Source organism: Camelina sativa, chromosome 18 (assembly GCF_030686135.1).
Source record: "Camelina sativa cultivar CO46 ecotype springtype chromosome 18, ASM3068613v1".
NCBI classification, from domain to species: domain Eukaryota; kingdom Viridiplantae; phylum Streptophyta; class Magnoliopsida; order Brassicales; family Brassicaceae; genus Camelina; species Camelina sativa.
Window position 1 is genome coordinate 15,752,098 of NC_141897.1, and position 17,228 is coordinate 15,769,325.

Below are 17,228 nucleotides of genomic sequence, written 5' to 3' on the forward strand. Positions count from 1 at the left end.
ATTAAGAAGAACATGTCTCTGCTTCTCAGCCGCCTTGGGAAACGTCCTCCGTCTCTTCTTCTTCCTCTTATTCTTTCTAATGGCTTCTCAACTTCCTCAAAGCAGCAAACTCCTCCTTGTTCCATCATCGGCGCTGTTCCTTGTGGAGCGGATATCGGAAAACTCGTCATTTTGAATGCTACCGGGGAGCTCAACTATTTGGATAAGAAGGTGCCACTGGAGTTGATGAGGGAAATGGGAACCATCGGCTCATCTCATGGATGGGTAGCAACTTTGAAGGACGACGGAATAGTGCGTCTCCAAGACGATTTAAACCCGGCTGCATCGTATACACATCCCAAACGCATTCCTCTCCCTCCTCTTGTGACTCTGCCTCATTGCCAAACACAACTTTGTTGTGGCTGCCATGTCATCCTCTTGTTGTTGTTGCACACCAGCTCAAGCTAACTCCGAGTAGTTCAACATCAAAATCGAAACCCCCTGTTTCTACTCCTCCCCTATTATGTATTCCAAGATAGATGGCATGTTTCGCATTCCGGGGTCTGGAGGCCACCTCATCGGATCATGGGATCCCCACAACAACAACAAGAATAAACCCAAGATTCAGAGGCTGCGGTTTAAAAACCTTCCGGAGCTCACCAAGACCAAAAGGGAGCTTCTGCATTCGTGTTGCGCAAGCGAACACTTGGTGGAGTCAAGAACCACAGGTGAGACTTTCTTGGTTAAGTGGTATAGGAAGGCCACCTCCGGTGGAGTTTTGAAAATGAATACAAAAGCTTTAATGGTCTTCAAGCTAGACGAACAAGGGAGCGCCGTTTACACATCGGAGATCTCGTCATTTTCCTCTCAAAGTCGGAACCTTTCTGTGTCAATGGTAGCTCCTTTCGTGGCCTGTGCTCTAACCAAGTCCACACCTTGGATATCGACGAAAGCGCACTTGTAGATCTGGAGGATTCCTCCATCATTAGTTGCGTTTCTGCATTCGGGTCCCCTTACTATATTCCACCTCAAAATATTGACTCCTAGGTTGGAAATGAGTACTAGTCTCAGACTGTCTTTCTCTTAAGCCTTTAAAATATCAAATCTATTTTTTTTTATGTACTGTATTCTCTATTAGATTGAGATGCATATGCTCTTGGATATACCACCTTTTGTCACATTTGATAATATTTGTTATGACTCGGCCTCTTCTTTTTTTTTTTTTTTGACGACAACATACAAGATTGACTCAAACAAGCCAATGCGCAGGAATATTATTTACATAGGTAACTAATTGCGGTACTGAACGAACTCGTCGTGCTAAATTATCTGCTTTACCATTCTGAGAGCGAGGAACATGTATCAATGAGAAAGAAGCAAACTCCTCCTTATCCGCCTATATGTCCTCCAAATAAGGCGTAAAAGCTGGCCACTCAGCAGGCGAAGACACCATCTTCACCAAATCAGAGCAGTCGGTAAGAAAAAGACATATTGGTTATCCACCCCAATCATACAACGCATTGCCCAAATAAGAGCTTCAAGCTCAGCATGAAGAGGTGATAAACTGCAGCGATGATTCGATGCTCCCATAGAAGGGCCGTCTCCTGAAGGCGGAATGCAGAACCATCCTCGGCCAGCATAGTGATCCGTCGCTTTCCAAGAACCATCAACATAACAGAGATAACACTGCCCAGCAAGAGGGGCCCCAATTCGACCCGTAGAGACTATCGAATAGCCAGGAACCATATCGGGTGGCCTATCCTCAACTTGAGCTATGATCCAGGCCTTGGCCTCATCCTCCGCTATACGTAGGATCGCAAGGGGATTCGAATCCAAATTACTAAATAGTTTATCATTACGGGCCTTCCAAATATACCATAGTTACCATGGGAACAACTCCTGTGAAGGGACAGCGGAAAACCACCTAAAAAGGAAATCCATATTCGTGAAAACCGACGCCGTCGGGAAAAGTCCCAAGGCCGTCGGGAACTGGGACAAAGCCCAAACTTGCCTAGCTGGTGGACACTCAAAAAGAGTATGATTAATCGTCTCTTCCGGGAAGCCACAGAGACCACACGTAGCATCACAACTCAGCCCCCGTTTTTGTAGACTAGTTGTAACCGCAACACAACCTGAAAGGACCTGCCACATAAAATGGCGTAGCTTCGGGGGACACCGAATCTGCCACACATGTTTCTGCAAAGGGACCAAATCCGGGCCAAATGGCATTGCCACCGACTTAGTAAAATTGGACCGAAGTATGTGATACCCAGACTTTACCGAATAATTACCAGACTTGGTAAAATGCCACCCTAACAAATCCGGTTTATCCGGCTGTCGTAACAGTAATGCAGAAATAATAGCCACATCCTCCGGTACAAACGTAGCCGTAAGCTGGGCCAAATCCCAGGAGTTAGAAGTCCTGTCAATAAGATTATGAACTCGAAGCAAAGGGTCAAAAGGCAACCCTATGCCTATTGCTGGTCTCGGGGGTTAAGCAGGGATCCAAGGGTCATTCCATACAGAAATGGAAACCCCAGATCCTACCCGTTTAATAAGTCCTTCATTAACCAGAGAGCGAGCAGAAACTATACTCCGCCACCCATAAGATGGGGAGTACGATTTAATTGGATCCAGAGGATCCGAATGCCTATAATATCGGCCCTTAAACACACACGCAAATAAAGAATCTGGGACGATTATCAAACGCCAGAGCTGTTTCACTAGCAAGGCTGTATTATAATCATCCAGACACCGAAAATCCAAACCTCCTGCATCTTTCCCCCGATATAATTTATCCCATGCCATCCAATGTAACCCACTGGATAGTCCATATGAGTTCCACCAAAAATTAGAAATTGCACTAGTCAACTTCCTCGTAACCGTCTTTGGTATACGAAAACATAACATCACAAAGGTTGGGACAGCCATAGCAACCGACTTTATCATTACCTCTTTACCACCTTTCGATAAAAATTTAGCTGGCCACCCACAAACCCGTGACTGCAATCGATCCCGAACAAATGAGAAAATTTTCGATCCCGTGACTCGGCCTCTTCATGATCAAATAAGTATGATGAAGTAGAACTCTGCTCTTTTGAAAAACAATATTATTTTCCTACCTTTGATGCAGTGGAGAACAACGTTGACTTTTTCATACAGTTTCCTTTGTCAAAGATGCACATGAATAAGTAATAGGGAACACAAATTGAAGCACCAGTTGCTTTGCCAAGAATCCTTCGTGTCCTGATAAGTAGACTTAACTTATATCTCCGAAACACAACCAATGTCCTTTGTTTGCAATAGGGAACACACAAACTAAAGCACTCATTCTTGTATTAATCTGTATATGATTCTTAGTAAATACAATGAGATTCCATCTGCACTAATTCTAACAAAGAACATCCCTGTTCCACTTTAACTCTACTTATTCCATTTTCTCATTTTTAGCTTTATTTCTTTGTAAGTGGGACTTCAACGTTGTCTTTATCTCTAGCTCCGAGTCTTTTCTTTAAACGGGGAGAGAAAGTTCACCTAAGAAGAATCATCCTGAAACAAAGCCTTTGGTACTGAACTACGAGGCAGAGTCTCACACTCGTTGTCATCTTTGTTACCAGTTCGTGTTCGTTTGGTCTCTGTTGTTGTCATTGGTGTCTCACATACCCTATCATATTCCACTGATCTTTGCTCTTTCTTCCTTTTGGCCATTCTCTGTTGCTGGCCCGCTTTGCCTTTAGAGTTCTTCGTTTGTTTTGGTGCCCAGACTCTACAAAGATCAGGCATCCAACTTGTGAAACTCGAGAATCTTCTTGCCCTCTCCCTCATTTCTTGTGCTTCAACCTCTTTCTTAGCTTCTACGCACTCCTCACTGTTTCCCTGCTTACTCGTACCAGGGACATCTTTATTTCTTTGAATATGATGATGACTCTTGAGATTGCTATGGTAATTTTCTCTCCCTGATTGACTACTCTCTTCATTGTTCATAAAACTATCTTCAAGATCCTCATCACTGAACATGAGCAGATCCATCTCTGTATATATTATATTGACAGCTTCTCCAAGAATATGATGGTACCTGAGAAGGGGCATAACTCGATGATGCATTAGCATGAATACACATAAGACCAAATGTTACAATATATAGATTCTGAGAATGGCATTACATACCTGGCTTTTATAGTTTTGTCAACATACTTATCAAGGCTCCATTCACCAAAGAATCCGCCATCTAACTTGCACTGAATGCACTCAAGGAACATGCAAATCTGTTTTGCAAACTTCTGTGTCACAGATTCCTCACTTCCCAAACCTATCTGACATCTTAGAATCTCCATTCGGAAAAGAATCTGCAGCTCGTATCTTAATATAGCTAATTAAAGAAAACAGAACAAGGATGCCGAACAATTAATTCAGCTTAGATAAATGAACGAAACAGAAAGCATCAAACAGAAAATAAAAGGATACTCTCTAACGATGCTACTAGGTGCAGCTTCATCAGACTTCTGCTCACTTGCCGTGGATAATGAATCTTTCTTTTTGAACTTGGCAACTATATCTTTCGGTTCTCTCAGTAATATCTTGGTTAGCTCCTCAGCGACCAACAAGAGGGTTCCACTCTCACAGCTATAGTCCTTCTCAACTCTTTGAGAACAGTAGAAGACACAGGACTTGACAAGCCCCTCGGCCAGAGCTGACAAGTCTATCTCCTCAGACTCAATCCCTTGTTTGATTTTACTAGGAAGACTAGCGAAGAAATTCTCTGATGACTCTGATGCTGCATGAACAGATGCATCATTTTCCTGCTTTCCAGATATACGATTTCCACTCAAAGCAATGTCCTCTTCAGCTACAGGTAAAGAAGAGTTTGCCTTTTCTGTCTCTTCAGAGGAGTTGTTCTTTTCCTCAATTGGATTTGCGTCCACATCCTCCAATGCATTGCAATTATTAGTCACGGATAAGCTGGATAAGCTGCAACCTCTGGGTTTACTGATCTGTTTCATCCAACATTTCAAAAACTTAAATTTCTTTGACTTGCTAAACTTGGAGAAATATACATCTTCTAGATCTATTTGACCATAATCTTTTACTGATCTGCAGAACTCCTCCCAGGTAATGTCATTAAGAGTACCGTTTCTTAGTTTTCTTTTATTTTCGCTACAACTGACTTTCTTCCTGCTATCTTCATGATCCACAGTTAGTGGAGACACTCCGTTGTCAAAAACACAGATTAAAGCCGAGGAAAAAGTGAAGGGTTTGAGGATTCCAGTCCGCAAACTACCATTGCTATTCGAAAGAGATATCAATGCTGAGTAATCTTCCCTATAAAGATAACTTAACAAGATCTGCCATATGGGGGATGATCTTTTCGCTACTTTCTCACCCGTCACCTCAACTAATATCTGAAAAACCCGGTCTGCCCAAAACCCACTCTCCTGCTCCTGATCTTGATCAGATTCTTGAGATACTTCATGAACAACAAAAGTCTCACAAGTATACCTCTCAAGTTCGATAAGATCATCATCACACATCCTCAAGGGTTTAATACTGAGTTTGGTAATCCCATCACAAAATTGTTCAGCTAGAGAGTCCTGATTGACTGGCTCAGCCCCACTAGCTAAGCTGATAAACTCACCACAACTCTTCCCATTACCAATCTCAGAAGAAGAAAACTCTAGCTCACCGCACTTGCATTCCATAGGTTTGCCGTTAATATCTGCAATCTCAAGACTGGCCTGAACTGTAAATCTCTGGCTAGTAGATAGCTTCGTAAAAACACCAATTGTTGGATAGATTAAACCAAAGGGTACAACTGAAGAACCAAAAACAATTGAATCCGTAGAACAATGTCCCCAACCCAATTCTCTAATCCCACTATCGAAAAACCCAGACTTCAATCCCAATTCACATCCTTCACGAGATTTAACATCAATCCAGCTTAATTGAATATCCCTATCATCAAACAACTCATTCACACAGTCAAAAATCTCACCTAACTTTGACTTGAACAAATCCAAGTCGCTAAGACACTCATCACCAGCCTTAACATCGAGAAACTCAGAAACCCAATCTAAATCCCTAGAAACTGGGGATAACATCACCACCAAATTCGACCTAACTACATCGAACCCACCACCATCCGTAAATCCAGGAATCATACCTCGAACCACCGGCTCCCAAGCGTAATCATAAACGATCTGTCGCAAATTCGCCGCGACATTAACCCCACGAGGCGATGCCGCCACCGCCGTAGAACTAGATCGAAGCTCGCATCTTCTAACCGCGTCGATGGCTTGTCTGAGAGAGACAAGTGTAGGACTAGGGAGGTCAAATGAAAGCGAAGAAGATGAAATTGGGAGTGCAGCAGAGAGCTTCGAGGAGGACAAAAGAGAAGACAGAGAAGAGAAAAAGAATTTGAAAGAGAAGAGAGAAGCAGAGAGAGGAGGAAACGAGAGAAGCTTCTCGGCGGCGGAGATCACGACGGCTAGGTACTGCTCCGTGTCTGGTTTGACCAGTAACGGATTAAGATCTATCAAAAGCACGAAACGCTGCGTTTTGGCGTAGAACAAATCTCCAGCCATTGAAATGTTAACAAACAGAGTAGGAAAAAAAAAATCGATTTTGGGGTTGAAGAAGAGATAGAGGAGGGAGTGTGAGCCAACGAGGGTTATGTATTTGGCGGGAAACAAAATCTAGCTACGATATTTATTGGGCTTTAGTCTTTTAGATTAAAAGCCCATTTACAATTGAAACTGAAAGGGCCCAAAATGATGACGTGGCGAAATTGAAGATAGAAGAAGCAGATGACGAAACACTTCATCTGCTTCAGATTCTCTTCTTCTCGATCGACTTTGCCTAGAATTTTCCCGGGAAAATCAGAAATTTTCTCGGAGAAAATTGGTTTCGTTATCATGAACTGTGTCTCTACTTCATTCAAATTGATTCCTTTTCCAATTACACAATCATCAATCGCTCCGAAATTTCTTCACATTCCGAGCTCGAAAGCTTCAATTTTTTCTCCCAGATGTCGTAGTTTCGCTTCTTCTTCTTTCACAATCCGGAGGAAACATCTGACTCTAGTTTATTCGAAATCTTCAGACGCGGAGGAGGTGTCGGAAACGGAGGACGAATGGCTGAAGAAGCTACCGGAGAAGAACAAGCCACTGTATTCGCATAGCTTACCTTGCATAGAGGCGTGGCTGAGAAAATTAGGGTTTTACCAAAGCAAAGACGACAGAGCTGTTTGGTTGATTCAGAAACCTGATTGGCACGCTCAGTTATCTCTTGACGTCACAGATCTCTGCATAAGGTATTATAAATAAATAAATAAGTACTGAAATTTGCAATTTTGGTCCTAAGTTGGATTCTTGTATTCGATTTTATGTTGAAAGTTCGATTCTTTTATAGTCTGGAAAGGCCTAGAGTTCTCTCAGTTTAGTGAATGTGTTAGTTTTGAAACCAAAGCTAGTTGTGATATTGATTCTGGACACTGTTGTGAAGAAGAGGTTTTGTTTTTTTAACCTGGATAAGTGTATATGTATTGCCAGATAGTGTGATGAATTAACCTCTTGAATCGATTGTTATGCGGTGTTTGCATTCGCTGTTGGTGCTATCTAAAACTCGATGTTGTGGGAAGTAGTTGAGTAATTAGAAGCTAATTTTATGTCTCTGCATCTCTCTATCCAACAGACCAAACAAGTCGATGTATTGACATGTTCTCTTTATCACTTTCCCTTTGGCGTTTCTGTGTGTAATCTGCCTATTTTGGACTAACTATAGATTGCTTGTAATGTAGGTACTTGAAAAGCGGGCCGGGAAATCTAGAGAGGGACATGGAAAGAAGGTTTAGCTATGCGTTGAGTAGAGAAGATACAGAGAATGCCATACTTGGAGGACCTTAAAAGAATAAAGAGTTTGTTGAGTATCTTTGTTATAATTAAACTTTGCTTATGCTGCTATTTCTGTAGTTTTCCATTATATTCATATGGTGCATTTGCTTGTTTGTATCATAGATTCTTTAGAAGGAGGTACTATTCCATAAACTTTAAGAACCAATACGTAGATAATCTTTACTTATTGAAATATTTTGTAAAAAAAATTATCTGTCCCTACGAAATACACAGATTTTTAGTTGCAACTTGCTGCAACTGGACAGTTTCAATCAGTACTTATATTATCTGAAAACAAACGAAATAGAAACTGGAGTGTACATGGAATTGAAACAGAAATGATTGTAAGAAAATGAATTTAGCCTAATAAATTTGCAGTTTGTTATTGTACCAGTCCACCATAAGACCTTAACCTGGTTAGGCTACGGCTATCTTAAGTGGTGTTGTTTAGAGTCGAAACCAAACTCAAGTTTAACAAGTGGGGTGGGGGTCGAATGAGAATTATTAGTTTCACATCTTCGGTTTCAAAACTTAAACAAGAAAACACTACATTTACACAAGTCAACTCCAGTTAATGTAATAAAAAAAATAATACATGCATAAAACTTAAGACATGAGTTACATGTTGAAATACAATTTAAATCTGATGTTACTCTTCTATTTATCAAATAAAATCTTGTTTCATAGTCCTATAAATTCTAGGTTTCTTGCAATGTCAAAAACCATCCCAAGCATCCAAATCAAAAACAAAACCAAAAAGAAAGAAAAGGAAAGGTAGAAAAAAGGATTAACAAGAAAGATGGCAAGCAAAACTGTTCTCTCAATCTTTTTTATTGTTTCCCTTTGTGCTGCCACTTTTGTCACTCAAGGAGTAGCTCAAATGCTTCCAGGACTTTTCGCACCCGGCTCACCTATTGATCTTGTAAAATGTTGGTCGTCTCTCTTCAGTGTTGAAGGATGTGTGCTCGAAATCGCCAAATCAATTTTCTCTGGAAAATTCGAAAATGTTGAAGCCGCATGCTGCAAGGCGTTCTCAACCTTAGATGCTAATTGTTGGCCTCATATGTTTCCATTGAACCCGTTTTTCCCTCCTCTCCTCAAGGATAACTGCGCTCGCATTGTTCCCAACTCCCCTCCACACAACTAAGAGCAAGAATGATTGATTGGTCTACACTTTTAAATTAGTTGGTAGCTCCAAATTAAAGTCTAATAAGTTTCAATGTTATTTTTTATTAGCAAACTCAAAATGTGAACGCTTATCTTAGGTAAGCTCTCTATAGGTTTCTCGATAAAGTAATTTTTTTTTTAGCAAAATCCATTCAAAAGTTTCCTATTTATCACTCTTGTTGTCAATGTATCTTTGGTCACACAACTCACAAAATTCAATAACCTAATGAAACCAACTCCCATGGATCCCAAACATTGGTTATTTCCGGTTTAATATGTTAAATAGTCAGCGAGCGTTTTAACGTTATCCAGAACGAAGCAGAGTAATGAAGTAGAAAGCTTTTGCTAGAGAGTCATGGCGATGCTTTTTCTACCTCCTTCTACACAATGTAGAAGCTTCTCTCCTACTGTATTCAACCACATCTCCGGAGAAATTTCACCGTCGTCTCGTCTCTCATTAAAACCCTCCGGCGTCGAAAACTGGGTTTCACGTTTCCGGTCGAAATCTCTGAGTTTGATGTTCTCTGGAGCTCTCGCTCTCGGTTTATCTCTATCAGGTACGTTTCTTTGTCCCCTTCTCACCAAGATCATTTCTTGTAGACTCCAAATTGAACAACAAGTTCTTTGATTTCAATAACAATATCGATATGTTACTGAAACAATCTTAAAAAGTCAAAAGTTAGGAGCTTTTTGTACTCATCAATCTCAAGCTTGTGACTTTATGAAGTATGAACAATGCAGATGAAATTTTCAGATTCCAAATTAACTTTGAATCTCTTTTTGCAGGTGTTGGATATGCAGAGGCAAAAGTTGGGGTTAACAAACCAGAATTGCTTCCTAAAGAGTTCACTTCTGTTATAGATGTTGCTGATTTCCTCTCTAATGGTCAGGTATGCCTCTATCAGCATCCATGTTTTGGGATTTGATTTAAGCATTTTGTTCTTGTTTATGTCATGTGGATCTAATGGCTTATTCTGTGGTTATTGTTAATGCTGTTGCTCTTTGAGACTTACAGGAGAAAAGGATTGCTAAAGAAATAGCTGATCTTGAGAAAGATACAGGATTTAAGTTGAGAGTATTGGCTCAGAACTATCCTGTTACACCTGGTATGATGATATATGTTTCGAAAGCAACATATGTACTTTCTTGATCTCTATATAGTTTTTTTACTTGATGACATTGTTGTGTGTATTTGAAACAGGACTAGCAATCAAAGACTTCTGGCAGGTGGATGATAGCACAATTGTGTTTGTTGCTGACCCGACTTTTGGTAACTAACATCTCAAACCTCATTGTTATGTTCTTGGAAGTGTCTGAATGGGAAACTGATCTTGACAACCGGATTTGGGACAGGTAACATATTGAATTTCAATGTTGGTGCGACGGTTGATTTAGACATACCACGTAGCTTCTGGAGTCGATTGGCTGGGAAATACGGCAACATGTTTTACTGGAAAGAGAAGGCAAGAAGGCTATCTCGAATTCAAATCGATGATTGTGTACTTTGTTTTTTTTTTGTTTTTTTTCTTATGTATAAACTGTTTACGTTTATGTCTTGAAACCAGGGAGAAGATGCATCCATTGAAGCTGCAGTGATGGCGATATCAAGTTGCTTACGAGAACCAGTTGGTCCAACTAACTGTGCAGAGATCAAATGAAGTATATGACCCCTGTAAAGTGTATCTGTTATTAACATTGTATAGAATTGGCATCAAAGAGATACAGATCTTGTAAGAATGAATCCACATCTTGTAACCGCTCTATATTTCTCAGCTTCACCTCCTTAAACGACCACTGTTTCCTTATGATCTTCTGAGACTGAACATGATGGCGGAAGTGGTATGAGCTAAGAATCTGCATTGTTTTCTGTTTCTCTAGCTGTTGTTCCAAGTGAGATGAACACAAACGTTTTTAGAAGCCACAGAAGAACGTCCAAACTATGCTTGTTTTATCCGCCTTTAGGTTCATCATTCATGTAAGGGAAAGGAAAGATAACACATAACTTCAAATTTATTTAAACAAAACTATAAACTCTGTGTTTCTTTCTTGTCATATGATTACAAAAAATTCCCAAATCAGACTGGTATGATCATATCACGTACGTATCAAAGCTAAACTCTCTACAAATCTCTCTCTCTCTTTTCTCAGTAGGAACAGAACGCAAAACAAAGTTCTCTATTGATTCTTCTTAGTAGTAGTGGGAGTGAATGATGGAGAGCTCTGAGTGAACGATTTAGAGTTCTGAATCTGATCATCTCTAGACGCTTTGATTATAAACAGAAGAGTTTCCACAAGCATCGCCAAGACTAGTCCAAGAATCCCACCAGCAGCACTCTGAAAGGAAGAAAACAGAAGGAAATCCAAAACACCGCTGATTTTTAAAAAGATTCGCTTTAACCGCAAGGAGTTTCCTGAAAATTGGACAAGATGAGAGCAGAGAAGCACAAAACAATACCAGAGCAGGGTTGCGGTTAAATAAAGCTCTGAAAGAAGCGTATCCAACCAAATATCCAGTGAACATGGTAAGACCCACATGTAAACCTATTAAGAAGTAAAACCAAAATCTTCAGTGACCTTTATGTATAACAAGAAAAAGGTAATCCGGGAATCGAAAATGCTTACCGAAACCGAGCTGGTCTTTGTAAGAGGAGAAAGGCTCTTCAACTTGTTTCTTAGGTGTAATATCTTTAACAAGCTCAGCATATTCCTTCCTCTCTGCTATTTCTTTTAGCTTCAGTAACCTCAGTTTCAGTTCTTCACTCTACCAATAGAAAAAAACCAGACCAAATTAAACATAAGCACGCAAGGATTTGGCGAGACGAAGCATCCTTTTCTCGATTCTCTGCTCGACCATTCCAATTAACCAAACAGGATTTTGCACATTTGCATCTGAATATGAATCAAACAAAACTACATGAACACAAATTTGTGCTGCTCACTTATCTTCCATAAATTCCTCTAAACTACCAAAAGACTATCTCTTTTGTTGCTGAATTGTTAAAGCACGATCAGTATCATCTACATAATATCCTTCAGAGCAGAAACAGAATCTAACTAGGTCAAATTTCTCCGCATTCTAGATTGAAATACGAATTCGAAAATCCCAGAAAGATGGTGAAACTGAAAGAGGATTTTGATGTAAAAAAATTGGAGGTTTGTGTGTAACCTTCTCTCTGGGTTTGGGACTGTTGAAGACGAATTCGGAGCCGGAGAAAAGCCCCAACAAATCCGGTCTGGTCGACGGATCGGATCCGGTCCATATAGCTCGGAGCAATTTGTACGGAACGGTGTTCTTCGACCTAAGATCGGAAGCGATTCCTCTGAGTTCTTCAGAGAGACGAAGATCACCGGAGGCGATGGCGAGAAACGACCGCATCGGTTCAGTCGCGGAGATAACCAATCCAGAGCCATTCTTCAGGTCGGGTTGATCCATCTTTGATCGGGTCCAACAACACTTTGTAGTTTGAACAACGCAATGTTTTTTTATTTAAACGACGTCCCAAAAACTATATTAGCACTATGTCCCTCATCTTTTCAAGAATATCGAAACATGTCCTATATTTTATTACATAACACTCCCCCAAGTTTTAAACCTGCTTCACGATCGCTTAATATAATATACGTTTTTTAAGGTGGGTAATTTGAAATAACAAATTTCAAAAACTATACAGTAAAATACATATATATTTTGTTGGAAATACAGTAAAAATATTAAAAATAAAGGACTGTTAGTCCGACGGTGGTTATAATTGCTACGTGGCATTACCCTAGCACGTGGTGAATTACTCGAATCACGGATAACTGTGGGGGTATTAATGTAAATATACAATGGTGGTTTCAGTGTATACACAGTAGTTCCATTGGGCTAGGCTGTATATCTGATATATCTATCTTTTTTATAGTTTCGTCTTCTCCAATAATGGATCAACATTTCTGTTATTTCCCCTAGAAAATTCCGCAAACCCTAGAAAGAGACCATTGAAACAGATCAGATTGGGCAAGAGGAAGGAGGGGAAAGAGATATCAGAGAAGAAGAATCATCTCCTCTCTCTCTGATCAGCATTTCCCTAATGAAATAAACCTAAACGATCTCTGTTTTTTTTTTTTTTTTTTTTTTTCTTCTCCATTGATACAAAAAAAAAAAAAAGGAAAAGGATGATTTCGAATCCGAGTTTATTGTCATACACTTGCATTGCGAAAGGAACCGTAGTCCTCGCCGAGTTCATCTCAAAAGAAGAGCCAGGAATCGAAGCCGTAGCATTACGATGCATCGAGAACACGCCTCCACATCATTCGATGTTCTCACACACTGTTCGCAAGAAGACGTACACGTTCGCGATCGACGAAGATTCGTTTGTTTATTTCGCGATTCTGGACGAAAATATGGAGAATTCCGAATCGTTCTGGGTTTTGAATCGTTTGAGATCGGTTATGGAGGATCTGATCAGAGTCGGTGGATCTGATGCGGAGACGGTTGTTAATAACCCGGTTTCGCTTTGTCTTCAATCGAAGCTGGATCCAGTTTTCGCGGAAATCGTTGGTGTTGGTGTTGGTGTTGGTGTTGGTGTTGATGTTGATTTGGAATTGGATATGGATTTGGTTGGATCGCCGAGGAGCGTAGCGAGAGAGAGTCGGAATCCGAGTATTGATTCGTCTAAAGGGAGAAGAGCTGCTTTGATGCCGCTTTTGGGGAAGCCGTTGAAGGCGTTGAAGAAGAAGAAGAAGAGGTTGCTTAATAATCATAACGAAGCGGAAGGGGAAGATGATTCTTGCGATGGTGTTGGCTCGATGGAGGAGATATCTGAGAAGAAGGTTGATCTATGTGGGAATGGTAACAATGGAGTCTTACGCAAGGAAGTGAGAAATGGTTTGTTTAGTGATCATCATCATAGACAAAAGGCTAAACAGATTTGGAAGAAACATGTTTGGGTTGTGTTGATGTTTGATTTCTGCATCTGTGCTATATTATTCGGAATCTGGCTTTGGATTTGTGAAGGGTTTCAATGCATTCAAGGGTAACAAAATTCATCATCAGTTTTCTCACTCACTTGTGTACATCTCCAAATTCATATTATTGTTTCAATCTTCATTGACATCTTCTTCTTTTTTTTCTTTTTTTCTGAGTATTCGTTTTTTTTTTTTGGATCGAAGAATCTGATCCTTTTTTATTTGTCCACGTTCTTGTTTTTCATCTTCTTTATTTTTTTGAAGTCACAAAAAAGTGTTGTTTCCAGGAGGAAACTAGGGTATAGGTTGAATCCTGGTTTACATTGTTAGTGTGATATGTTCATTGTACTTTGGAAGTTTAATCATTCACAAGCAAAATGTGTGTGTTTTGTATTATCTCTTTTCTTTTTTTTATCTTTCTCGTTTTTCTTTTGCTGTTTGATTCCATAAATGGTGCTTTTGATTGAACGTGGGTCACACAATAATGGAGGACTAAAAAAAAAGATGGGTCTCACTCAGATCCAGTCACACGTTAATATTTTGCTAAATCTGTCGGATACAGTGCATCTTTTAGTCGGCGTATTTAAAAATAATATTCCAAGAAAAAAATACGAAAATGAAAGTAGTTAAAAATTATGCAGTAAATCTGTAACAGTTTCAAGGTTTCAAGAGTATAAAAGATGGATTACATTACAGACAACAAAAGTGAACGAAGAGGTTTTGTGAAATAAGAAATAAAAAGAGGGGAGAAAGTGTTAAATATGTGTGTGTCTCGGTCTAAAACTCAATCTCTCAGCCGCAAGGTGTGAGTTTCTTGTTACCTGCACCACGAGGATTATCGTCCTTCCAATCATCGAAAGCTCTAGCTTTCATCACGGCTTCTTCGTCTTCATCATCCTCTTCTTCGTCTTCTTCCTTTCTTCTCAGAGGTTTATCGTTATACCATGAGGTGGTTGCTTCTTCGATGGCTTTTTTCGTCTGCTCTTGCCAATCATTCATTATATTCATCTCTGTTAACCCAGCATCCTCTATGCACATTGTTGGCATCCTATAAACTCAAAATTAATCAACTAAATCTCAAAACGGATTAAGATTTTGTGACTGATGAGTGATGAGCATAGTTCTGTGTTTACCTGTGACTTGGTTGGAAAACCTGAGCTATCATCCTCTCTCTGTTGGTAGATAGCGGTCCACCCACGATGCTTGCTGGACCGAATATAAGAGGTTGGTGCTTGTGTTCGTGACCTTGTGATACCGAAGCTCTTCCTTCTAATACATCTTGCGCAAATGTGGCACAAGTGATGGGTTGTGCCGGATTAGAGTACTGTACCCTCGCAGCAGCGTTTCTGTGCCATGTTTCAGCTTTCTTTGTACGATCATCAAGAGCATCCCGGGAAAACCCATCCTCTCCATCCTGATCAAAAGATTATAATAATTTTCTTCGTTTAAACGTTTATCAAATCGTTTTGTTAACACCTAAAAAAAAAACAAACACAAAGGTAAGCTACCTTCAACTGCCTTTCCTTTATTGCAGAGAGCATTTCCTCTTCTCTCTTTAGCATTTCCAACAGATCAATAGCCTGTAGCAAAGGTCAATCATAAGATCAAGCCTCAACTCGTGACACATTATAGGATTCCAATAATGATTTTTAGACAAACCTTACAAACAGCCAAGTTGATTGATGATAGCCAGGCCTGCAGAGAAAAGTCATAAGACCAGGCTTAGAAGAAAATCAAATTAAAGAAAGCACCAAAAACAAGAAGTGGGACAAACCTCTCTCTCTTCTTCGCTGTCATCATCTGGAATATCATCTTCGCCAGCTTCCACAGGAGTTGACAAGGCAGCTGCTTTAGTTGAACGTCCGCGTCGCTCCTTCCTCTCTTTAATTTCAAGAAGCTTTGCCTCTGCCGCCTTTTGACGTTTGAATCGAGCTATCTACAACGTATCATAGTTATGAAGACATAAAATCCAATAACATTAAATATTCATTCTCGTGATTATACAAAAGAAACAGGGCTGTATCTACCTTCAGAGCCCTTCGATCAGCAGGTGCACCAGAACCTCCTCGTGAAGAAGCCTCCAACTCTTCATCCGGAACAAGTTCCATTGCCTCACAGAACGAAAAGAACTCCTAGACACAATAACAAGAAGATACATCAGTCTCAAAGAATCCAAACAAAATGCTCATTCATTCCCACTAGCACACTATGATCAAAGGGATGCAATAATAACCAGCAAACACTCAACACAAAACTCACTTTCAACTTCGCATACGATGCCTTGACAACCTGAATCCGATCGTCCTGTATGATTCTCTCCGTCAACTCCGCAAGATAGTAAGGCACCTACAATCACAATAAAATATTTATATCCCTCGTCTCTTTAAACATTACAACTCAAAACACACACAATCTTATGATCTAACCACAGAGTAACTTGTAATTTCAAGCTCCACATTTGATAGTTCTACAATTTCAGCTATAAAAGAGTAGAAGTAACAGGACCAGCCAAAGTTGTTCAATTTCTGCTATTTCTACAACAAAACTAAATAACAAAACTAGAATACAAACAGACCACTAAAACCCCAAAACTCGAAAGCAAGAGAAATTTACCAAAAGATACTTGAGATTGTTGGTGCTTATATCTTCTTTAGTCTCATTAGAGGAGAACAAGCCCAGTTTCCCGATCATGTCTTCGCACTTCTGAAACATCTCACATCCTTTCTTTACAACATCCTAATAAAAGAAAAAACCTTTTTGAAAAAAAAGCTCGCGATTCGAAATACTCATTTCAGATAAAAACAAAAAAAACCCTAATCGAATTCGAATTCGAATACAAAAAGGTAAGAAGGTTCAACCTGATCAACACCAGACTCTGAAGCAGCGAGATGAATTTTCCTAGCTTGCTCGAACAGTGCCGATAAAGGCATTTCCTCCATAGCTAAACCACCCATCACACGCAAATGAAAACGAATTCAAAATATCACAGAGAAAAATATCTACGGATTCGAGAAATGGATGAATTTGTTTTCTTAGGGTTCCCCAAATCGAAATCTGACGAATTTTACCAGAGAGAGTTTTAGATGAAACTGTTAACTGTGCGATGGAGCTTTATAAGATTTTGCGGTTGAGATTATGCCGCGTCAAGTGAAGATGATAGTTGTAATTTGTAAAACAATATAAGCCGTTAGATCTCTCTATAGACAAAAACTCAAACCGACTCGGTTTGTAAAAATCAAAGTCAAAAGA

At 39.9% G+C, this 17,228-nt stretch overlaps 6 protein-coding genes and 2 pseudogenes across 7 annotated transcripts; 5 read left to right on the forward strand and 3 right to left on the reverse strand.

Moving 5' to 3' along the window:
- On the forward strand, window positions 1–1,179 carry LOC109130489 (uncharacterized; annotated as a pseudogene).
- A 2,119-nt stretch (window positions 1,180–3,298) lies between these two features.
- Window positions 3,299–6,634, reverse strand: LOC104761304 (uncharacterized). Its single transcript, XM_010484373.3, has 3 exons — window positions 4,444–6,634; window positions 4,147–4,338; window positions 3,299–4,054 (listed from the first exon to the last, which is right to left on the reverse strand). Exons 1-3 carry the CDS (start codon window positions 6,555–6,557, stop codon window positions 3,514–3,516), a joined length of 2,847 nt encoding a protein of 948 aa, XP_010482675.2. The 5' UTR covers window positions 6,558–6,634; the 3' UTR covers window positions 3,299–3,513.
- On the forward strand, window positions 6,634–8,633 carry LOC104761305 (uncharacterized). The gene is made up of 2 exons (XM_010484374.2): window positions 6,634–7,285; window positions 7,772–8,633. Exons 1-2 carry the CDS (start codon window positions 6,780–6,782, stop codon window positions 7,875–7,877), a joined length of 612 nt encoding a protein of 203 aa, XP_010482676.2. The 5' UTR covers window positions 6,634–6,779; the 3' UTR covers window positions 7,878–8,633.
- On the forward strand, window positions 8,616–9,062 carry LOC104761306 (uncharacterized). The gene has a single exon (XM_010484375.2). The coding sequence runs from the start codon at window positions 8,665–8,667 to the stop codon at window positions 9,010–9,012; it is 348 nt and encodes a 115-aa protein (XP_010482677.1). The 5' UTR covers window positions 8,616–8,664; the 3' UTR covers window positions 9,013–9,062.
- Window positions 8,965–10,820, forward strand: LOC104761307 (thylakoid lumenal 15.0 kDa protein 2, chloroplastic). The gene is made up of 6 exons (XM_010484377.3): window positions 8,965–9,589; window positions 9,819–9,922; window positions 10,048–10,138; window positions 10,234–10,302; window positions 10,386–10,495; window positions 10,598–10,820. Exons 1-6 carry the CDS (start codon window positions 9,388–9,390, stop codon window positions 10,688–10,690), a joined length of 669 nt encoding a protein of 222 aa, XP_010482679.1. The 5' UTR covers window positions 8,965–9,387; the 3' UTR covers window positions 10,691–10,820.
- A 204-nt stretch (window positions 10,821–11,024) lies between these two features.
- LOC104761308 (uncharacterized) lies at window positions 11,025–12,568 on the reverse strand. Its single transcript, XM_010484378.3, has 4 exons — window positions 12,199–12,568; window positions 11,655–11,793; window positions 11,488–11,573; window positions 11,025–11,366 (listed from the first exon to the last, which is right to left on the reverse strand). The coding sequence occupies exons 1-4, from the start codon at window positions 12,463–12,465 to the stop codon at window positions 11,208–11,210; spliced, it is 651 nt and encodes a 216-aa protein (XP_010482680.1). The 5' UTR covers window positions 12,466–12,568; the 3' UTR covers window positions 11,025–11,207.
- Window positions 12,569–12,880: 312 nt separating this feature from the next.
- LOC104763417 (phytolongin Phyl2.2 pseudogene) lies at window positions 12,881–14,375 on the forward strand (annotated as a pseudogene). The gene has a single exon (XR_015588175.1). The product of XR_015588175.1 is annotated as a phytolongin Phyl2.2 pseudogene (transcript).
- Window positions 14,376–14,588: 213 nt separating this feature from the next.
- Window positions 14,589–17,222, reverse strand: LOC104761309 (PP2A regulatory subunit TAP46). The gene is made up of 9 exons (XM_010484379.3): window positions 16,838–17,222; window positions 16,593–16,715; window positions 16,239–16,325; window positions 16,007–16,111; window positions 15,754–15,915; window positions 15,639–15,674; window positions 15,488–15,559; window positions 15,113–15,393; window positions 14,589–15,027 (listed from the first exon to the last, which is right to left on the reverse strand). The coding sequence occupies exons 1-9, from the start codon at window positions 16,931–16,933 to the stop codon at window positions 14,772–14,774; spliced, it is 1,218 nt and encodes a 405-aa protein (XP_010482681.1). The 5' UTR covers window positions 16,934–17,222; the 3' UTR covers window positions 14,589–14,771.
- Window positions 17,223–17,228: the final 6 nt, after the last annotated feature.